The sequence below is a fragment of the Curcuma longa genome, chromosome 9 (assembly GCF_044706935.1).
Source record: "Curcuma longa cultivar G26 ecotype Majalengka, Jawa Barat chromosome 9, ITB_CL_G26_1.1, whole genome shotgun sequence".
Lineage (NCBI taxonomy): Eukaryota > Viridiplantae > Streptophyta > Magnoliopsida > Zingiberales > Zingiberaceae > Curcuma > Curcuma longa.
The window spans coordinates 7,385,494-7,409,913 of record NC_133869.1 but is presented as its reverse complement, the minus strand read 5'-3'; the positions used below and the strand labels follow the sequence as shown (position 1 = coordinate 7,409,913).

General features: G+C 36.7%; 2 protein-coding genes and 1 long non-coding RNA gene across 3 annotated transcripts; 2 read left to right on the top strand and 1 right to left on the bottom strand.

The window, feature by feature from the left end:
• Window positions 1-67: 67 nt before the first annotated feature.
• On the bottom strand, window positions 68-4,698 carry LOC141835409 (uncharacterized). The gene is made up of 3 exons (XR_012602385.1): window positions 4,567-4,698; window positions 568-666; window positions 68-443 (listed from the first exon to the last, which is right to left on the bottom strand). It is a non-coding gene; the product is annotated as an uncharacterized LOC141835409 (long non-coding RNA).
• A 2,658-nt stretch (window positions 4,699-7,356) lies between these two features.
• Window positions 7,357-11,031, top strand: LOC141834482 (potassium channel KAT3-like). The gene is made up of 11 exons (XM_074721808.1): window positions 7,357-7,526; window positions 7,626-7,841; window positions 7,980-8,135; window positions 8,218-8,275; window positions 8,366-8,683; window positions 9,048-9,287; window positions 9,375-9,473; window positions 9,580-9,612; window positions 9,686-9,871; window positions 9,968-10,697; window positions 10,916-11,031. The coding sequence occupies exons 1-11, from the start codon at window positions 7,357-7,359 to the stop codon at window positions 11,029-11,031; spliced, it is 2,322 nt and encodes a 773-aa protein (XP_074577909.1).
• A 4,125-nt stretch (window positions 11,032-15,156) lies between these two features.
• Window positions 15,157-16,789, top strand: LOC141834764 (gibberellin 2-beta-dioxygenase 3-like). Its single transcript, XM_074722121.1, has 3 exons — window positions 15,157-15,566; window positions 15,654-15,999; window positions 16,066-16,789. The coding sequence occupies exons 1-3, from the start codon at window positions 15,184-15,186 to the stop codon at window positions 16,303-16,305; spliced, it is 969 nt and encodes a 322-aa protein (XP_074578222.1). The 5' UTR covers window positions 15,157-15,183; the 3' UTR covers window positions 16,306-16,789.
• The last annotated feature ends 7,631 nt before the right edge of the window (window positions 16,790-24,420 follow it).

Below are 24,420 nucleotides of genomic sequence, written 5' to 3'. Positions count from 1 at the left end.
CAAGGACAAGAGCTGGATCCAGTGGTACGCTGATTTAGTTGATCCTCCGAGAACGTGAAAGAAAAACTAAATTGAGAATTAAATTATCTGCATAAGCTTAAGCTGTCGGTGACAAAATGTTCTGTAAAAACTAGAACAGCCTCCAACAATTCTGAAACTTAAAACCATCAGAAAGTAGTGCATATAATAAACAAAATTATGACTCATATATGAAGATTTGAGGAGCTCTTCCTGCTCATAGGCTGCATGTGAGATGCACTAGGTCTGAGATTCCAACACATCAGCTACATGTGACGCTGCTGCAAGTTGTTGTATAGAAGTGGTACCATCAATGATCTGCATGTGGATTGATGGATACATCGTCTTAGCTAGCTACACCTTGAGACACAAGACGAGATTTGTATTCTTCTATAGTTGAGCTGTTTACAATGCTTGGATCATACCTGTGTAGATTTTTTTTTAAAAAAAAATGAAGAGAAAAAAGACATGGTACGGTACTTTGCAGGTAACGGATATATCAATTGCAGAACAAGTTGGATCCTGGTTGACTTGAAATCAAACCTGCACCTGTTGACAAGATTTCCCATACATCATTGGCTGAATTAATCCACTTCCTTGGGAGCTCTGCTCCAATCTTTATCAGAAGCAAATGGAGAGGTTTTATTCCTGGGAGTGAATTATAAATATCTTTAGATCAAGTATATATCAAACGATAAAGATATTTTCAACTGGTTTCCTACATGAACAAATCTACAGAACATATGTTCGAGACATAACTTGAAGGTTTTAGTCAGTTTAGGTAACAAGAAAATCCAAACTGTCACTCAGTGCTTATATCAGATTCTCAGTATTTAACAGGAAGACATGACATAGATTTTGCATTTTATCTACAAAATCTCTAGTCCATTTTGTGTCAAGTGAACGATCAAACCAATGAACAAGCTCAGCTGCATTGTCTCTTAGCCAATCTATGCAGTATACAAATTCAGACCTCACTGAAATAATCAGACAAAAGAATCAAATTGAAAGACATGGTTCATGCGGCACAGAATGTGTGCAGAACATTGTTGTTGACAACATTTGAGTGTGAAGACTCAGAAATGTAACCTGCAAAACCTAGTTTTATGATGCCTTGTAGACTACAATACTTGCTGACTAGTAATGTAACTTAGAAAGTCCTAAAGCAATCAGATTTGCATAGTCATAGATTATGGGGATTCTTTTTTTAGACCAGTTAACGCTAATAATTTGATAATTCCTCTGGGTATCAACTATGTGGCAAACAGAAAGCCTGAAAGTTTACATGGAAGGCTATTAAGTAGTACTGATAGTTTGTTTATACGGCAACATCCTGTGTGCATCCAGCTGGGTTGTAGTCATTATCTTGGCAATGAATTTCAGTCCATGTGGGCAGCATTGGATAGCCAGCCAAACTGGAGCATTGGTTGCTAATGAACATCCTGTGTGCTGTGTTTTTTACTATGTTTCTGCACACGTTCTTATGATAGGATTGTCATAGTGCTGTGTAATCTTTGTATTTGATTGTTACCTTTTCTAACACATGGGTGAACTGATTGTTCCCCCTATTTTTTGTACCAAAAATAAAAACTGCTGATAATGTGAAAGGCACTTTTAAGAAAATGGTTTCTCTGACAGATTTCCATGATCATGAATCAGAGAATAGGAGTTCTAGTATGAATGCAACCAAAGGGATCCTCATTACAATGCTAATTTGTGCTGACAATAAACCAATGACATTGCAAGTCAATGAACAAGGAAGAAGGTTTTCTTAAAGGTCTGATTAGTAACTAACTGCAAATTTTCAGATTAAAAACCAGACAACATCGTGGATTGCATTAGGCCTGGACAACCAACGTCAAAATTTATCTCAACCTATGACAATGAAAATTTAATTTTTTGTGAAGCTAAACCCTGGTGACATTGCGTTATGTAGAATAGAGGGATAAAATTCATGTATTTGACCTCAAATAGTTGGAACAAATAGAGGTTGCCTAATTTTGTGATCTTTACTCATGTTCTTGTTTATGTCAGAAGTAGACACAAGCATCTCTAACCACTAAAGCCAAAAGCATTTACCTAAAAGTTAATTGGTATCGATTTGTCTTGCACTGCATTGATGCAAATGGAGATTGTACAACTCACTCATCATCCAATAATTGCATTAGAAATCATGCATATACTTCAATTTGATATTACATTTACCTTATTATTATTTAACAGTATACAGTATGATTACTTGTGGTAAAATGTAAGTTCGACCCTTAACTAATAACTTCAAACTTTACAGATAAATGGTTAGCACATCAAACTTAACATGATATAATAGAAGGAAATTCACCATTTGAACGTTGCTAGTCTAAGTAACATTGTGCATGCACGCGCGCACACACACATAGATGAAGGAAATTGCTACGTAAAATACTAGCGTAAATTAATTCTTTCCAAACAACTTCATGATTACCCAATCAAACTTGATATGTTTCTAAGTTGAATGAGAATTTTTTCTCTAGATGATTTATAATGTATTAGATGAAAATTTTTAGCTTTGTGTTGTCTTTTGCCTCTTCCATGTAGTTTAGAATTTTACATATAAATTTAGTATATGGCTCTTTTGTTGCATCTCTCTATTTTTGAAATATATTCAGTGGTTGTATATACTTGCATAAGCGCATATGTAGTGACTCACTATCATCATTGTCATGCAATTTTGTCCCAACTATTTCGTATCAATTTTTCTCATTCTATCATCTATCTCATTTGATCATCTAGTTTAGTCACACCTAATCTTGAATATTAATATTTACAGTTTATCTTTTCATTCAACTACACACATATATCTTAGCATTCTTGCATCTGCTAGATTAATTTCTTGTATATTTTGCTTCCTACCCATCACTTTGATCAATAAAGTATGTAGAATTAATTGTAGGAGCACATAATGATCACACCAAATTCCTGAAGCTCCCATATATAGTATATGATAATAATGATAATATTGTATGATATGATGATACTGTGCAGTTATCATATGATCACTTAAGGTGCATAAAATTACCTAGCTAATATGAGGGTTGCTTGGCTATGTGTGATTTAAAAGGGCCGCCACACATAAGTCAAGTTGGCTTAACCAAATCCAGCTAAATATAAAACCAATGTCTTTAGCATGCATAAGCATGGGTGATTAGGAGATTGTTGTAAAGCATTTCATGAAGGATCTTTTTTTATGCATTATATGCATATTGTTCTATTGTAAATATTTTCTTTCTTAGATTGATAGTGCTGATTGATTTTATGAAGTAGATCCAAGCTTAGATATTCTGTTAGCTAGTATGTTATAAATTTGCTGTCATAAAGAATATGGTCCATTTATGCATTTAAAGACAACATGCAGATGTTCTTAAAAAATTAGCACTGTATAACTTTTATATGTGCGGTTGATTTCTATTGATTTACAATATGCTAATATTCTCCATTTCCCATCTTTTTGAAAAGAATATACCCCAATTTAAAATTGAACATAAAGTTAACCTAAAAACTATAATGGTCAGGAATTATGTTATATTTGATATCTATGTCAAAGGAACACTTAGCCTAACGACCATGAAGGAGAAGCTATAACATAATTCTTAGAAATGGACAAAGATAGTACCTGAGGTTCATCAATAAGTCTCAAGATAGGCGCCAAAAGGCATCCCATAGTATAAGTGAAAAACAAATAAAGCAAAAGTAAATTTTTCCCACCTATTTGTCAACTTGATCAAAAAGTTACAAAATATTATCTATTTCACTTTTAAAATGAAATGGACAAGGAGACATTCACCGTCTATGCTTTTGACAATAAGACAAACATTATGATTCCACCCTCCTCAATAACAGTGACGTAATGGCATTGATGTGGTTGAAAAGAAGAGGAAGAAAACCAGGACTGCACTATGTGAAGATAATAAGAGAAAGACAAGTTTCCACCCCAACATTGCAACAGATTTTGAGTCTCCAAGCAACAAGATTTCATCTTTGATGTCATAGTTGGACCCAATATTCCACCGTCGTAGCAAATGATTCGCCTCTTGTTTCCGTTTTTAGGGACTAGTTTTAATTTTCAACGGGTCATCAGTAGATTCACTTCCAATATCCCACCTTCTCCTCCTCCGCCCTCAGAAAATACCAATCAGTAGATGACCACCATTAAACAAGGATCAGACCCTTGATGACATCTTTTTGATGCCAACTCGACAAAAAAAAAAAAATGGAGGACAAAGGTGTGTCCATTAAACATCATGAACACCATCTAGACACTAAAAAGTCATCTTCCATTCTCGCAAAGTAGAAAGAACGGCAGAAAAAAAATCCATCTGGAGAAAAACACACATGAATCTTAAACCAATCATAAATCTTCCCATCATAAACAAGAAATGCCTCATCGAGGTGCGCGTACGGCCACGATTTCAAACCGTATCGCTTCTCGGAAGAGAAACAAAAGGATCGCACACGCGATGGGCTGAGCAAAGGAAGAGCTGCAAGACAAAGTAAATGGCGAAAACGAACCTGAGAAGTGGATAGGAAGCCGGTAGAGAGATCATCTCTAGCGTCGACGACGGAGACAAGGAGAAGCATAGTGGTTCGACGGAACCCTAGGGAACGGGACAGGGTGTGGCGGAGCACACGCTGGGCCTGATCACATGGAAGAGTAAATGGGCCATCTCTGCTCGGCCCGGCCCTCCATATAACTCAAGTGTTATCAATCCAACAAACCAAACAAACATTATAATTTAATTTTTGTTTTTAAAAATTGAAGTTAGATCCAACATGATCCACAAACTTGAGTACGTCGCTCTTGCCCCGAGGCATAGCTAAGTTGATTACGACGCAACAAACTTATAAAAGAGGACAAGAGTTCGAATCCTAGCGAAGTCAGACAATACCCTCCTGCGTCGTGATCAACTGCAGTTTCTCGATTTACCTCCTCACAAATGGTCGTGGGGGCGATGCTAAGGTGACAAATTTCACCTTTTTACAGAAGAGTACGTTGCTCTTTTTGTAGAAGAGTACGTTGCTCTCATCCATTTGATACTTCATCGCAGAGGCTGCAGATGAGTTTCTTCCATTTAATAAGATAGAATTCATCATCCCAACAATTCCATACAGACGATTCCACGACCATATGTAAGGAAATAAATCGAGAAATTTCAATTGACCATTACAGAAGAGGACATTGCCTTAGCTTTTAGTACGAAGTTCCAACAATTTAATCAATTAGAGTTTTGATGGTCCATAATTTGTTCCCCCTCAATTATTAAGCTAATTATTGTAGGCCTTGTGCCCCCCATGAGGTTAAGTGTCGAAGGGCATTGGTTGAGAAAGACTAAAAAATATTTACAAGTAAAAATCTAGAATCCACAATTGTGGGACCCAACGCGGTGTAGACCAACATGGGAGCACATGACATCGATTGAAGCTTGGAATTTAACATCAAAACGTGACTTTGTTTTTGTTTATGTTTTTGGATGAACTCTTGGGATGGTTGTCCTTGTAATCAATCCATCACTTGATTGAAGGACAAAACATAATTATATTTATGTTTCATATGTATTTAAGTTTACTCTACATCCATGTTCAAACCTATCAAACATGAACAAACAAAATTAAATTGATAATGAGAATCTAAACTTAAATTAACATATTCAATTGCCTCGATAAGCTTTCAGGCAATAGCTTGAAAAATCAAACAATGTTTTCTGGCATTCAAGAATAAATGCTTAGTTTTTTTTTTTGATTTTGACATCTTATTTTTCTAAAAGTAAAAAGGAAAATGTTAACACAGAAAAAAGAAAAAAAAATCCTCCCAAGGACAACGAGCAGCCTGAAGAAGAAGCAAAGTTTGTTTGCCACCAAGTATTGTTTAAGAACAGAAAAAGGGGGAAAAAGATTATTCAATGCAAATCTTCATCTCTAAGCTGTGGCAGTTATAACCAAAGAATTAAGACCGAAGAACAATGAAGGACCACTTTGAAGGACCATAAGATGAGACATCAGAGGAGGGGAACTCACCAAGAAATGGAATAGCAGCATCAAAAAAATTATATAAATTGATAAAAAAATATATATAAAAAAAACAGGAGCTTACATCAATTTGTGGTTGAGGTTAAAAACTATACGAGGATCAGCCGACCAAATCTGTGGTTCAGGTTCTTGACCTTGTTTTTATGATAATTTTTCCTCTTCGATTAGCCAATGACAACCGAATATAACTATTTCTATGGAACAAAACTCTGCTCGAATAGGAGGAGAATTGTGCTTCTCATGTGCTTGATCTTATTGCATTAAAACATCCCAAAGCAGAAGAAGCAGGTCAGAAAAAGGGACAGTCTTTTCCATCCTATCAATCATACATTCAAAGTGTCCAGTGTCCACCATGAGGTTTGACACCCAATTATTCAACATTACGCAGACATAATCAGCAATAAATCCACCTATCTAAAGACCAGATCACATGGCTTTGGTGGAGCAACAATACTGAGATTGAAATTCTGCAATGAACATCAAATGATAGTATTCAGGGTTTTGCACAACAGAGGCATCTGTGTTCTTCAAGAACTAAGGAGCATTTCATCTTATGTGTTGCCAACTTAAGATCACTAACCTTCCGGTTTACAGTTAGACACATTAGTTAAATCACTTGCATTATGTTATAATTCAGCTTCATGCAATGGAAAAAACACGTAAGCGAGTAGGTTTGGCATCACAATGCAACATTGTATAGCATAGAGGATTGTCATGATTCTGGAGAAAATAGTTAAGCTTCACTACACCATCAATGTTCCATGATCAGATAATTTAACTCCATTGAATATATTGACCACATCAAAGGACAGACATTGCAAAATTGGCATGCTTTCGGACATTTCTGCACGCAATACATGAAAGGAAGAATCATTAAATGGCGAGTTCAATGTTTATAGACGGTAGCTAATCCCTTGAAAGTCAAATTTCCTTCGTTCAGATTATCTCCAAAGAAATTTGGAGTAATTCCAGCCATCCAGCAACTACACAAATATCTTTAGCATAAAAGCTCCCGTTTTTTCAGAAATTTGATGTTCTGACTTGTATTCATGCAATGTGTAGCTTTTTCTGGCACCCAATGATTAGAAACAACAGCATTCCTTTCTTATATCTTTTCTTTATAACCTTTTTCTTATTCAACTCGTTACTTTGCATTACCAACCATCCAATGAGAACAATGGCAGAGGACAGACAGCAACTTCGACCACATTATATATATGAAGGCCATTGTAAGTCCTTTGCCACAATATAATACAAAACATCAAAAGCACAACCATGTTGCTTTCTTCCTCAAACTACTTGCAGCATTTTTGCAATAAGGGCTTCAGCTTGGATTGCAAAGAATTCCACATAGATAATGATCTTTTGCCATCACTTGGAGCCACAATAAATCAAACAATCAAACAAAGGGAGCACATTATATCCCCAAACCATCCTCATTACAGGTATACTAACTCAATCCTCCTCGCTTTCTCCCATTTGTATTGTCAAGTCTACAAAACTTGTGCGTTTAATTATCTCTTTTTTACTAATTCATTTTTCAGACTATGGGAGATGTTTCTGATACTCCTTGTTCTCTACTCAGCTTGGATCTGTCCATTTGAGTTTGCATTTCTGAAATACTTGCCAAGTGAAATTTTCCTTGTGGACAACATAGTCAATAGCATTTTCGCTATTGACATCACATTGACCTTCTTTGTTGCTTACATTGACCATAAATCCTACCTCCTTGTTGACGATCACAAGAGAATCGCTGTCAGGTTAGCATTTGAACTGTAAATGTATCTTCAGTTTGCAAGCATTGATTGACACTCCATGATTTTATCTAAAGTCTACATGAATCTTGTATACCATGAAGCTTAAATGCTATTTGAGCTCCATCCAAGCTGACTTAACAGGTACCTATCCACCTGGTTCATCTTTGATGCATGTTCAACATTTCCCTTTCATACAATAAGCCTCTTCTTCAATAGACATGGCAATAGCCTTGGCCTCCAACTTCTTAGCATGCTTAGACTCTGGCGATTGCACCGTGTCGGTTCCCTGTTTGCCAGGTCTATAGCTTCTCCAATTTCTGTAGTACATATTATGACCAATGCAAAAAAACAGAAATTAGTCAACTAATTTTTCTTTCAGACTTGAGAAGGATATTAGGCTCAATTATTTCTGGACACGGTGCATAAAACTCTTATCAGTAAGCATTTAGCATTTGTTCATTCTCTCTTTCTTCACACAGCTATGTAGGTTCTGAAATCTTAATACTTTTTTTTTTATTGTATTGCAGGTAACTCTTTTTGCAGTTCACTGTTCTGCATGCTTTAACTATATGATTGCCGAAAGATACCCAGATCCAAAAAGAACCTGGATAGGTGCAGTCGTTCCAAATTTCAAGGAAATTAGTCTTTGGATCAGATATGTAACAGCAGTATACTGGTCCATTACAACACTGACAACTACAGGCTATGGCGACCTGCATGCAGAAAACACAAGAGAAATGTTGTTTGATATTTGCTACATGCTCTTTAATCTGGGCTTGACAGCTTACCTCATTGGAAATATGACGAACCTTGTTGTCCATGGGACCAGTCGCACAAAAATTTTTGTAAGTTCAATTGTCTCTAACTTTGTCCATTTGACCATCTTAAAACATGAGCGTCATAGCATGCATCATTGGGACTTAAAGTTATTTTGAAATTCCAAAGATACAAATAACATCCCATACTCATCTGGTTGCACTACTATATTGATCAGTTTGTGTAAACAATTTCTTCCTTTGGCATTTTATCCTAATTTAAGGGGGAAAAGACAAGTTAGTCTCCTATACCTCATTTATTTAATTATACATTACAATTGACTTCGGTCGTTGTAGTAAGAGATTAAGTAATATTGTAACAGCTTGAATAATGGGATATATATATATATATATATATATATTGAAACTGTTACCTTGCCCATTTTGCTGTCAGAGAAACACCATCCAAGCTGCTTCTGAATTTGTATCGAGAAATAAGCTTCCAAAACACATAGAAGAGCAGATGCTATCTCACATTTGCTTAAAGTTCAAGACAGAGGAACTCAAACAGCAAAAGATTCTAGATTGTCTCCCAAAGGCCATTCAATCAAGCATAGCTGAGCATTTGTTCCTTCCCATTGTTCAAAAAGTATACATTTTCCAGGGGGTCTCACTTAATCTCATTTTTCAATTGGTAGGTCTCCAATCATAAGACCTTTATATTTTCATTTATTTCTTGGATATTTAAAGGTGCACTGTTCTAACCAGTGTGAAATAATAGGTGTCAGCAATGCAAGCTGAGTATTTTGCGCCAAATGAAGAAGTGATACTCCAGAAAGAAACACCCACAGATCTATACATCATAGTATCAGGATCAGTGGTTAGTACTTATTACAAATTAAGAATGTGTGCACTTTTGCACTGTGTAATTGGTTGTTCTACATCCATTCAGAAAATAGGACTAATTGTTAGTTTTCTAATTGCAGGAGATGATAACATATTCAGATGGAACAGAACAAGTAAGACTTGAAGATTGTGTATAGAGTAGCTAACAAAAAACTGGCAGTGAGTCTGATTGTGTATGACTTTCAGGTACATGGGAAGGTAACTGCAGGAGGAGTATTTGGGGAGATAGGAGTTCTATGTAAAGTTCCACAGCCGTTCACCATAAAAACCATTGAACTATCCCAAATTCTCAGACTTGATAGGACTGCACTTTTTGACACTATTCAGGAAAGCAAAGAAGATGCAACTATTATCATGCAAAACCTTTACCAGGTACATTTAATATTTGACAACACAGCTTAAATAGATAAATTGAAATATCATTTTCTCAGAGAAATAGAAGTTGATATTCTATTTTAAATCCTACAGAAGTTAAAACTTCATGACAAAGTATACCTAGGAGTACATCAAAACAATCCAGAAGACTTTCAGAGAGAACAGTTAGACAGAGATAATATGAATAGGATTATGAACTATGCAAGTGATGGACATAACTTTCAAATTGAGAAGCTACATAGTTTGGAACAGATGGAAACAGGATACCTACTATGCAAGACTGAAAGTAACAAGGATATTTGTGCAGTTGAGGAACTTTCAATTTGTCAGGGTAACCTAGTTGGCCATGCAGATCACCATATTAAGTTTCATATAGCTCCACAGGAAAGAGGCAATGAAACTGCAAAAATTCTGCCAAAGCAGGAGGCCAATACAGACAATGTTGATGGTACCACATGGATGGATAAACGTTTTAATAGGAAGCATGAGAAAGGAACATTTGAATTACTCTCTAGTGATATAAACAGGATGAATTTCACTAAGAATGTTGAAACATATCTTGAAGTGAAACCATCTCATGAAAATAACTATGAGAACCATGGCAGAAGGGAATGGAACACCTGGCATCAATATCCAGATACCAATGAAATGCTGATAAACTGTTGTTCAAAAAGTGTAAGCCATTATTGTCCTAACAATATCAGAAAACTAACGAGAAAGGTGATCATTCACATGCATTCTCAAGAGGCAAATCCAGCAGGACAACAAAAGGGAAAAATGATTAACTTACCTGACACTATAGAGGAACTCCTCAAGATTGGTGGTAAGTAAAATTTGATGTTATTTAAAGAATAGCATAGAAACTCGATTAATTTGCATATGCTACAGATGAATGGCTATTAGTATTTTTGAAGTAAAAATACTCATAAACATGATAAACATTGGATTATAAGATTCAAAAAGAAACATAGATTATGACCAGAAACAATTAAGCTGTACTATATTATCATTATTTGTAATCATGTCTCACAAAAGTTGCAGGTGAGAAGTTTGTGGGATATCGTCCAACAAAAGTGATCAATCAAGAGAATGCAGAAATTGATGACATAAGCGTAATACGTGATGGAGAGCATGTATATCTCATAGAGGCACAGTAGAAATAGTAAGATTGTCAAAGAGGTTAAGAACGACGAACAATGGCAAAGGCATTGTTTCCAAACTTAACACTTCAAGAAGGTTTATGACAAAAGTGTAATGATGTGAAAATTTTCTGGATTGTCTTTCTTATATAATTAGATTGATAGTTTGTGGACTATATTAACAGAGTGATTCAAAACTTACATCATATAAAAGATTATTATGTATGAGAAAAAATTATAATCTTGTTAGAGTTAATAGCAATATGAATGTTATGCAATCAATAAATAATGTAACTTTTCATACAAGCATGAAGTAAAGCGAATATAAAAGTCAATAATGCATATATATAACCTCCATTCAAAGGCAAAACTTCATGGATGAATAGATATGCAAGGAGAACTTGATCACAACGAATACCAAAATTACCTATTTTGTTTGAAAAGTATATCCAATGCTTGTTGATAAGGAAAAATCCTTATCTACAACATAAGAAGGCTAGAGTATCAATATTATAGCAGGATAATGCAACAAACAAGTTTAATATATATTCATTTGATAATTGTTAGTTGTTGGTTCTCCCTTCCATGATTTTGTCATCTTCCAATGCTATTCACTTGAGGAACACAAGTGCCCTTCTCAATTCTAGCTTTATTCATTGAGATACTTTATCTTTTAAAAAAAAATTGGGTTGAAGGGTGACAATCATATTGATCGGTCCTTTATTTCATAAAAAGGCATTACTGCCTAAAGGTTATAAGGGAACAGTAATCATGCCCACTTCCTTACAAATTTATTGAAACTTGTTTCATTTCCTGAAACTTTGTTGAACAATTGTCATGCGGAGCCCTCTTGCCATTTTTATATGTATCTCTTGCCAAGCTAATCCAAATGATCATTCCATCATTTGCCAAACAACAAAAGTGTGAGATACTCTTCATTTATGTATTCTTTACTTGGATAGAAGAATGAAGGTAGAAAGGAAATAGATAAAATAAGAAAACAATGAATTAATGACATAATCTCATTCCGTCCACTTCCATCCATTTTTCAGTCAGATGGAACTTAATGGTTAAAAATAATGTCTTCTGTTGTGTTTGTTATATTCTCAAATTTCTTTCCTGTCCATTTCCACATCTCTACCTATCTGTTAGAAACAAAACGAAGAATTTGAAAGGCGTTAATAGCCTTCTACGCTACACTACCTTTCAAGTAAACATGACTATTTGCCTTTTCTCTTTCCTCCAACTTCGTTCAAATACAACATATATTTCTCCCTTATTCTAAGGTTATCCAAAACGAACGTTTGATTCATTCTCCAGAAGTATTAAGTTTCGACCTTGTGCTGGAAAATGCATCCTTCAAATCCCGCTCCACATCCTAACCAAGTCAAAATATATTCCACGGAACAGCACAGCTGAATTGGATCCATAGAGCCAGAAATTCAAGTGCTACAACCTCATGATCGATATAAACCATGTGCATCAGTGGATGATTAATGAACAAAATAGCTGTATGAGTGCGACTAACCGGAGCTTTACGCAGATCACAAGCAAGAAATTTATCAAGGCACCATCACGATTCACAACTTCCTCGATTCCGCGTCACGAAGGAATTAGCGGTGAAGAAACCCGACGAACTTTTCCGTCGCCATCGCCCTAGACCCGGTTCCTTTCTTCAGGGAAGGAACCCGTGGGCCACACTTGGGCCCACGGGCTTGATGAATAGAAAGCAGACAATCTGGTTGATGAACAGGGTTATCGAGCTTGAGTACGTGAGTCGGGTCCTTTGCCAAATTAGGTAGGTTCTCGTTGCCCGATAAACGATTTAAGAGATCACTTTGGTAGGTAAAAGGGGAAAAATAATTATGGTGGGATCCACGCCATGTCATCTCCATTGCGATCCTCTACTTGTCGAGTAACTTGGCCCACAATATATTACTGGACCACGCGTCCAATTTTTTGTAACGGCCACTCTACTCAAACTCCCACCCGTGGGCCCCCGACACCCGCCCACGTGCTTCTCCCGCCGTTCGAAACTTTTCGAACCTTCGCCAACGGCTACTTCCTCTGTCTCTCTCTATATATTTCCCTCTCTCTCCGACGCCACAACCAATTCATTTTCCTCTAGTTCTCTCTTTCCTCTGTTTGGGCCATGGCGGCATTGGCGAAGATCGCTATAGAGTTGCCTCTCCTCCTTCTGCTGTTCGCGTCGGTGGCCATCGTCGGCGCCCGCCAGGAATCTCCGGCGCCGGCTCCGTTGCCGGAGAGCGGATGCGAAGGGGCGGCCCCGGATCTCTGCATCCTTGTGCTCACTACCGCCATCGCGTCTCTGCTCGCCGCCTTCGCTCACTGAGTTTATGCGCCCGGCCATCTTCTCATGGCCCATGGATCGGTTCGGTATTCACCATATATAATAAATCTCTTGATTACTACGGCGATTCTGTTGTTGATTTATGTTAATCGGTTGCTGCTCTTCGAAATTTCTGCCCCATTTGTTTTGATGCAAACGAAGTTATTGGATAAATAAAATACGTTTTGTTGACAATGTATTGTGATTGTTATTGTTGTTATTGTTATTTCTGCTTGAAAATTGAACCGATTTCTTGAAAGAAACGACTTACAATAACTTGAGCCCTTTTTGTGCTGAGATCCGTGTGGATCTACCAGCTTCAACATACAAAATGAATTGTTAGGCCAAACTCGTAGGATTTTGCTTTTCCTTTAAAAAAAAATCACAATAAGGTGTGTTTGTGTTTTCTGTGAAAAACATAATAAGAAGAAGATTAATTGAATTAATACATGTCTTCCATTACTCTGATTGATCTCTTTGTATAGAGGCGATGGAGGCTCAATTGTCAAACATAGCTCTCATAGGTTTCTGTTGGATTATCAGCTATGATTATGCATATACAAATTCTACTGTGTGCATTTAATATAGATGCCATTTGTCTCGACAGCATTCACTATTGTTATTAAAAAAATCCATACGGTTCATAGATTCTGTGGAATAACATATTGCATTCCATGTGATACAATAGGTATGAAACATCATATCAAAGGAATGATACTGTTTAAACTTTTACACGTCGTTAAAAGGTGCTTTAGATCACTTCAAATCCGAACATGGAGTTTCATGTTGATAAGCAACCTTGCCCTTTCGAAACTACGTCAAGGTAGCAATCAATGTAAGCCATTCAAACTGACATTCTGCAAGAGTTCATTAAGAGAAAAATTGCATCACTACATTCCAATGCTGGAAATAGATGAATATATTGGCTGGAGATGTGATTGATTCCTGGTCAAACATAGCCTTCCTTTTCCATTCGCACCCAGTTTCCACTGTTGACTTTGTGCACCACATACTCCATCAAGTTGAGGAGTACAAGCAAAGGAAGCCGCTCCTATACTAGTTAATGAATTAAAAAAGTATCACCTCCCCAGAAAAGAAGTCCGAAGACATATACAATCCAAAAGTGGATGCCGTTCCTTTTGACTTAGTGTGTGACAGAATCCAGCAAGTTTCTTAATCTATCAGACTTGCCGGCTAGTTTTGTGATACCTAAGAATTCTACTATGGTTCTTTAATTCTTGATGGCTCACCAAAGTACGTGTCGAGGACCTACCGAACAAAAGAACGGCTCTATGGGCGTATATAATTGGTGCCATATGTCTGTCTACCTCTAGGTGGAATCCATCTAGATGATTTGCATCAAATAGTTTTGTTGTTGTTGTTGTTGTTGCAATTGAAAAATTCCCCGTGATCACAATTAATTTGAGTTCATTTGTTGGCATTTTTGTACATGTTTCTCAAAGATAGCAATTATATTTTGGAAGATTCATCCACACGTGAGTATAAGTTGTAAATCTTTTATAAAGTGGGCGTTTAGTTCACACATGTCGTTCTTGAATTTAGACAAATATTAGATAATTATTTTGACCTTATTTTCAAAATTATTTTGATTGTCGACGACAGGTACATGCTTTGTGTCCGTGTCCAATGGATCAGGTCACACGTTGGTTGGATTCCTTTCGAGCTTTCAATTGCGGCCATGACAGAAATGGAATAAATAAATTAATAAATCTTTTTTTTGGTATATAAATAAAGCCCTCTCTGCCGTCCCCTCCATCTCATGCACACACCTTTTCTCCCTCCTCGTCTCAGTCTCAGCCATGGTGGTCTTGGCTAACCCTGCGCTCGACGCCATCCCCCTCCTCCGCTCTCCCAAGGCCGGCGCCTACTTCTCCAGCGTCCCCGTCGTGGACCTCTCCAAGCCCGGCGCTGCGGAGGCAATCGTGAGCGCCTGCGAGGAGTTCGGCTTCTTCAAGGTCGCCGGCCACGGCATTCCCATGGAGCTCATGCAGCGGCTGGAGGTGGAGGCGCTCCGCTTCTTCCACTCGCCGCAGGCAGAGAAGGAGAAGGCCGGCGTGGCCAACCCGTTCGGCTACGGCAACAAGCGAATCGGTCCCAATGGCGACGTCGGCTGGGTGGAGTACCTCCTCTTTGCCGTCACCGCCGATCCCTCCGCTTACACTTTCATGGATTACTCTTTCCGGTGAGCTCGAAGTACTCCTACTGCTACTCAAATGATTTGATCTTCACTTCATCATATTTATCCGGACAATCTCATCCTCTGTTTCAGCTCGGCTTTGATGGAGTACTTGCAGGGTGTGAGGAAGCTAGCTCGTGAGGTCCTGGAACTAATGGCGGACGGGTTGAAGCTCAAACAAAGAGACGCTCTCAGCAATCTAGTGTTGGGAGATCAAAGTGACGGACTCATTAGGCTCAATCACTACCCGAAATTTCCCTTGCTGGAGAAGCTCAATTGCAGCTTGACAGGGTTCGGCGAGCACACGGATCCCCAACTGATATCTATACTGAGGTCGAACAACACCACGGGGCTACAAATTTCGCTCAGTGACGGGAGCTGGGTCTCAGTCCCACCGGACAACGAGTCCTTCTTCATCAACGTCGGCGACACTCTCCAGGTAAAAGAAGAAAATGTTTATATAGTTTCAGCATGATCATGGATTGATTAACGGATGCTATTGCAGGTGCTGACGAACGGAAGGTTCAAGAGCGTGAGGCACAGGGTGTTGGCCAACGGATCTAAGTCGCGGGCGTCGATGATCTACTTCTTCGGGCCTGCGCCGACGGAGAAGATTGCGCCATTAGGAGAGGTGATGGGAGAGGGAGAAGCGAGCAAGTACAGAGAGTTCACATGGAGCGAGTACAAGAAGGCTGCCTACAAGACAAAACTGGGGGACTATAGGTTGGGCCAGTTCGAGAAGTAGCGAGGAAGGAGGAGGAGGATTCATTGATGGATCGGCTTCATAGATGCAGGGCTCAGTACTAAGCTTTTGGGGTGGTCAAAGAGCAGAGAACGAACTGATTGGTGCACTGATATATACATCTGCATGTCCTTTCTTCTTCTTCTTACTTTGTTTCCTCTGTTTTTCTCTTTGTTATCTCTGTTTTCCTAGCAGACACCATGTGCATAACCCATTTTACTATCTAAACCCTAAGCAGAACAGGCAAAGATATGCTTGTCTCTGTCTGTCTTCCTTAGAAATACAACTAGAGCAGCCAGTCAGCTAATTGGAGAAGGAAGACGTGTTGGGAAAACAAGTCATGCAAAAGAAAGGCTCCACGGAATCATTTCATGCATTATTAACTCTTCTCTTCTGACATCCAAACCGTGAGTGAATGAATCTGGATGATTTGATCGCTGCGTTGTCCTTTGATGTCAAGGAAGAAGAAAAATTATTCCTCTGATAGAAAGGCAATTGTTGACTAGAAATTGATATTGATGTGTCACCTTTTATCTCGATAACGAAAAATTATTCGTAATCAATCAGTGTTTTGAAAAACAGAACTTCAAAGATTATTTCTTGTGACGTTCATCGACATTGCAAACTTGGAAGAAATTTGCATTGTTAGAAAACATGTCTTTCTGAAATAAATAGATAAATTATACTTAGTGGGGTTGCACTTTTTTTTTAATGTTTTTATTTTTCTTTGTCTTCTCCTTTTATTGACTTGCGTCTCCACTCATATCTCCTCATTATTAACCATATGCACGTGCTCTTTTAAATTCATATCATATGATATAATTTTATATCTGATACTTCGAAATAATTTGATTTAAGTCCGTACGAAAGAAGATCGGAGAGTATATTGCTCGAAAAATTGAGTTTAGAGTAATAAGGTATTTAGAAAATCGGATTTGAAATCCAAACACGTTTGGAAGTCAAACATAAAATAATGAGATGCTTGAGAAACATGTCTAGATTAAAGAATATTTGAGAGACGAATGCAAAATCGAATAGTATTTTGGAAAGAGAAATTTAATTTAATTTAGATCATAGAATAATAAAAATAATTAATAATAATCATTATGGATAAAAATTTCGGATGACCATTGGATAATGATGATGATAGTTACAAAAGAAAGAAGGAGAAGGGATTGAATTAGTGGTTCTTCTATACTTTATGATGATGATCATTACAAAAGAAAGAAGGATTTGCAAAGGAATTGAGTTTGTTGATAGTTTTTATCAATATACGAATTCGAACTCATAATATTTTATTTGATCGTTCATAAAATACTTGTGAACCGAATTTGAACCGAACTCTATTTATTTTTTATCTTCATAATTTCAATATAAATATATATGCTCAAATTAAAATTTAAAAAGGAATTGAGTTTGTTGATGATTTTTCGTACTCATAATTTAATTATCATTCGAATCAAGATTCGTAACTTGAATTTCAATATAAATATATATATGCGGAAGTCAAATTTCATTTCAAATCGAACACCAACCATAATCATTTATATTTTTGAATTTTAAATTCAATTTGACTATCACATATATTTTTCAAACTCGAACATCAATATTTTATACTATTATGTTAGATTCGATTCATTTGCATCCTAGATTTGATTACGTCTATATGTTATCTTATTATTGTGAGAAAGATTAGTTCAACACGTCATCTTTCCTATATACTGAATTAGGACATTAATTAGATTATGTTGACCTTTTGTATGTAAAACCTAGATTGACTTAGCTTTCAATTGTGCTGCTCCAAAGATTTATCCAACCAATTTGACTTTGAAAAAAAACAATTAATTATACCAATTAAAAATTTCTTATAACAGTCTAATTCAAAATGAGAAATCGTCTAGAATTGAACACTTAAAATTTTAGACATATATTGAGAAAAATGATTAAAAAATGCAAGAACTTAATTTGTAATAAGCTAAACTTTAAGGCTCCGAGTATTTAGAATGATAAAATGGAGATGGAAGAAGAGGAAAGAAGGGGGAAGAAGAAAAGGAATGCACGACGACAATGATTATTTTTCGGTGTGAAGGAAAATAAGACTCTATCCTCTCTCAAATGTGGCGAGTGATCGTAAATATCTCGATCATTGTCATATTGAATTCCCTCCGACACACTTGATGATTGGGAGTTTTCTCATAACTCATCTCACTATTTAGTTGCATGGTCCTCACAAACAAGCTATCAAAACGAATTGTGGCTATCCTCATGAGCATTAAACCTCTTTAGTGGGCATCTAACAAGGGACGATAACAACGCTTATCGTGCACAATGTAAGCTTTTCTATTGCAAGTGTGATCGCTATCATTGATATGAGATCAAGATCCATTCGAACGACAAAAAATGGATCTTACATTCCCAAATGACAACATTTTATTACTCTACAATTGACAATGTAACTTGTATTGATGGAGGGCAATAGCTCATACTTACTAATAGCATTGTGTGATGTTAGTCGGTGAAGTATGATTTTGATCTTATCTATAATCTATTAGGACAATTTGGGATGACATTTAAAATATGATTTAGTAGTATTAATCACGGTAAACAAATTCAAAATGATATTTAAAATATGATTTGGGCGCATTCAATTTTCTAAATTTCTCAAAGGGTACATTATATTTTGATTTTTATCAAAGGACACATTTAATTTCCAAAATACCCTTCCCATCTATTTTGATTTATAAATTAAAGTAAAAAAAAGTTGACTTTTTTTAAAAAAAACTGAATCAAATTGAATCAAGGAAAAATAAATAAATATTTAATTATTTTATTAAGAAATTTCATACCAAATTGATCGATAACAATTAAAAATACCCTTCCCATCTTTATTTTTTTATTATCTATTATCTAATTAAAAACAATAAATAAAAGTATTTAATTTTTTTAAGTTAAAAAATATAGATAAATTAAAAAATATATTGTTTCATATTTAAATTTAAGAAAACTAATTTTTTAATTTTAATTTTAAATGAAATAGAGTTAAATAAATGGAAAGGATTTTTTGAAAAATTAAATACATTCTTTTTTTTTTAAAAATATAATAGTTTGATAAAAATCAAAATATAATAGGTCGTCTTTTAAAAACAATTTAAAAAATTAAATGCGCAGAAAATACGACTGATACGAACCTCTCACATCCAAACAGCACTGGTTCTTGAATCCACGACTCAATAATTAGCGTCGACAGAGTGGCTTTCATTTCACGGCGCCGCCGTCGCGGCTCGCAACCGACAGCGACAGCTCTGCGACTGTAAAGTGCAAATCAATCGAAGTCACGCCACGTCCCTGTGGCTGTCATCGATCATCGAAGCGTGCGGGTTAAAGAATCCGGTAGCTGTCGCCGTCGTGGGGACGGAGGACCTGCCAAAGACAAGGATGCCATCAGCGGAATCCGATTGGTGGACAGTTGGAATTTTCACGGTACTTGTTTGTCAAACGTTTCTCTCTTAAGGATAATTAATTACAGTCTTTTGGAAGTGGAAGATGGCATGAAAAACAAGGATATGACTGCCAAATTATAAAGATTGGTTAAGCTAATCGAAGCTTAACCCATGATTTTATAGGATAATACGATTATAACAGTTTCGACTCATGTTGTCGTCTGAATAAACACAAGACGTACTCACAATCCATTGAGGATACAGTTCAGGACAAAATAACTTTCCAAGTTCCAACCAAAAACAATTCAGAGGGAGGAAGGTAGGATGAAGGACAGGATCACCTTCATCAAATCCATAATTCCTGACATCGGATCTTTGTCTTTGTCAAGATTTGACTCAAGATGCAAATCGATCCCTAGGATAAGTATCATCTTTAGAATTAAATGAAACAAACTCTCCCAAATCCAGAATGCGTATGCAAGGAGGAGCAAGATTGATTTGGAGAAGCCTTACATAAACAACGTAGACATACTAAAGAGAATCAACATTGTGTTTGTGTGAGAATCAAAATGCTACAAACCCTACGCACAGGCTCAAGTTAAACAACGCTTGAATCAGTCAATGAGTATAATCTCTTTTTAACATTGGATAACATCTTCCACTTTGTTGTGTTCTTAAAAAAGCTGGGGGTGAGATAAACAATGTAGGCAACAAATGCCAAGAGTATAAATAAACATGTAAAGGTGGGCACATCTTGTTACAACTTTCACAGGTATGCCAGAAACAGGAGTGGGTATTGTTTTGTATTTTGCTAACATACCAAATTCTACTTGTCTCTTTTCCAGATGTTATGTATACTGGCTATGTTATGTGGAGCACTGGAAAGTATTAATACATATGAATTTACCATAGCAGAATCTATAATTTATGAAACTACAAGTACCTTGTCTTCCTTAAAGTGCAGGTTCAGCCAATTTCCCTTGGAAGCTTTGACAAGGGTAACAATAACTTTGGTGGGTTTGAGTTTAACTACCAACGTACACTCGTCAGGCGATATCTCCTTGTTCAATTTTGGAATAGAAAACTGATAGTTCTTCCCATTAATATCATGCAATTTGAGGTCAACAGACATTGGCTTTAAAACAGCATCCACCTTCTCTTGGTCTGCACCTTCAGTAGATATATAGATCTGATGCAAAATAACTAAGAGAGCTAAGGTTACTAAAATCAATATTCACCTTAGACAAGATCAGTTTAAAGAGAACAAAAGTAAAGGTGAAAATATATATATATTAAACATAAACTTAGTTAGAAAATGTGTTAAGGAGTCAATTATGTGAGGGCTAGTGTGGTGCTACCTTAATCCAGTCAATAATGTGTACTCACGAGAACATTCAAATATAAAGTCTTGAAAAGTTCTGTACTTGGGAAAAAACTCAAACTGTTGCTAAAAGTATGTCATTCAAGTCTAGATGTGCATACAAGTGGAAGGGAAGGTGTTTGTCATTTTAGTCCCCATATTCCTAACTATAAAAGCAATTCACGGCTAATGAACAAATGTCATTCAAGTCATGATGTGCATACAAGTGGAAGGGAAGATGTTCTTCATTTTCGTCCCCATATCCCTAACTATAAAAGCAATTCACGGCTAATGAACAATATCAAAATATATACAAACAATATACTACATGTCATCACAAACATCCATCGTTAGTTGCAATAATCAATTGAAAACAAAATCTGAAGCATGCTTGATTTTGATTTCTTTGTTTGAAAATGAAAATCCAGTATTTTCCATAAACATGTATCTTCTGCCCGCATTGAATATATTACATGCTTTGCTATCCTTTTCACTCCTTAAGCGGCCTCAAGGTTTCATAGGTACAAAATTTCAGAAGTAATGCTTGATAGTAGCATACAAAGGCAGAGCCACGTTAGCTGGTTGTGGTCAGATTCACACGATCCTGAGTAGAGGAAGCCATGGAGGCCAATATAGTACCTATAATTGCTAGCAGTGATACGTTTTGTCATCTAAAATGTTGTCTCTCATGTAGTAATGCAGAGACCTAAATGTTGCCCCAAGGCTTAACTTGATGGATCAAAATATAATACTTGAACTAAACAAACCTGATAACAATTCCCAATAACCAACGCAAATTGTTTTGATCCCAGCTGAACGATCCAAGAGTGACATAGCTTCTGTTGAAACCACCAGCAGCATCAACAGGGGCCTTTTCCGCTGAGACTGCAGCCTTCTCTGCTGCCACTGTCGCAGCAGTAACCCTCGCCAACTACAACAATAGCCCATCGAGCAATGGCAACTCAGCATGGAGAGAAAACCACAACAAAACGATACATTGGTCGAACTATCTCGTCTACTTAACAAGAGTAGGAGAATAAAACGTAAGGCTATTTTTTCTGTTCAGGAAAAAAAGGATGAGCAAGATCGCGATCGTACCTTAGCGTCTAGGATGCGGATCTCGGATGGGAGGAAGGAGACGACTCGGGGTCTCTTGGCGATGCTCTGGCGATGCTGCAACTCCTCCAAATCCAGCCTCAGTCGCTGCTCCTCGACCATTGTATACTACAGGTTAGACAACACGACGATCGCCGGAGCTCCCATCGATTATCGACTGTGCAGGAATCGTAAAAGGAAAAGAAGTTTGGTTATATCGCAGCCGTTGGGAGAAGGCCATCTTCCAGATTCCGGGGCTGTCCATTCTTCAGAGTAGGGAAGGTTCTGGAAACTCCACCCAAGCAAACTAATTTAGACTCGACCCAAGTCGGAATCAACGGCCCAACAGTTCGGAATGTTTAACCATTCATGGTTCGAAACTAATTTATTTAATGATTCTAACAAATAATAAATTTAACCATTCAAAACGATTATAATTCATGAGAAATCTCAATTTTCGCTACTTTCATATATATGTTGCTAAATTTACAGATTCTATCTTTTATCAAACATGAGACTAGCAACGGATTGGAGGTCTTCACTGTGGATATCACTAGGTTAGAAAAATCATATATCTGCAATAATAGTTTGAATGAAGACCAAGGTAAATTTTGATACAACCATTCCGATGTTTAAATTAGGCCCCAATGATTGGAGAATGAAGAAGAAGAGGCTTGCCAAGCAAAGAAGTAGTTAGATTTATGTGTGCATACTTACATCTGGAGAGAGCAAATTCTCCTTTATACTACTTGATAGCTAGGAGAGCGAGACACGACCACCACAACTCCTATGTTCTTCTCTCAGCATTCCCAACCACCCACATTTGGGTTGAAGGGATGCCCACGTCCGCCACTTACGTCCTAGCACCTCGTGATCTCACATTCTCCCATCCTTGGCTAGCCACATAATTTACACGTAAGTACATGTGGTGGAAGTACAGGGGCATTTAGAACTGACACTACAAGAAAATTATCATATACTCACGGAAAAAAATCGTAAGTAAAAGCTTGAAAATCGTGAGTATAAACCTCAAAAATTTATACCCATGAACATCTATTTTCGTCATTTTTATTATGCCTTTACCTATGATTTTTTTGTCGTGGGTGTAACATATAGTGACGGTACCCATTATCGTCAGAAAATGCCTTGATTTATACCTACGAATTTCATCGAATCGAGTGTACGAGGAATTAGGAGAGATCATGTCGGAGAGCTAAGGAGTCGAGTGTCGAGGAGTTAGACATATACTCCCAAGATTAGTAATCGATCTTGACTTGATCTGATCTCTTGCGTCGATCAAACTGGAGTCTTCGTCTGGACCAGTGTTTTAAAAGGTGAAGCTTGGGTGAGGCGTTTATCGACACGGGGTGAAAGCCCTGAGGCGTCGGACGTAAGACCCATAAATTTTAAATTTTTAAATATATAAAAATATGATATATATTATAAAAAATACTTTAAAAATATAAATAGATCTTTGGTTACAGTAGCGACATCTGAAGTGTTTCTCATTAGTCTCTATTTGAGCATGCTTCAAAGCAAAATCTTTTCTACTAGCACTTTCAGAGTTAATATCTTCATCAGAAGTCATCCTGTCAAACACATAATAGTTGCGCTTTTAGTACTTTTAGAACATAACAAAGCTAATATCTTTTTTACTTTAAAGTAATGAATGAACTATATATTTGGTTCCCTTTTTATGGTTTTTTCACTATATATATTTTTCGACTTATTTTCTTTAAATTTTACTAGACTAGATACATGTGCGGAGCTCAGTGCAAGACCATGTTGTATATATGCTTTGCATGTTTCTGCAATTTGATTGGAGAACACAATTTAGTTGTCTTGACTCTTGTGATCTTTTCCTTTGCTTTTCTCACACTCTTATTAGATATGAATGTCTAAGTCAAAGTAATTATAAAAATAACTTTACGTTCCTTTTTATTATTTTTTTTATTAAAAATGGTTATTATTATGAGTAGCCAAATTTTAAACAAATTAATGCCCCTAATAAATTTCTATTTTCAAGCTCATAGAATCATGCAACATACCTTTCCCAAAAAATGCAAAAAAAATGAGAGAAAAAGAAAACGAAAAAATGGAAGAAAAAAAAGGAGAAAGTTACCTGATTGATCTTCGGATCTGGATGGAATTCGTGAATTGAGAAGAGCAAATCACTTGTGATTTGTGAGCTTGTTGAAGGCAGAGAAATGGAGATTTAAAATT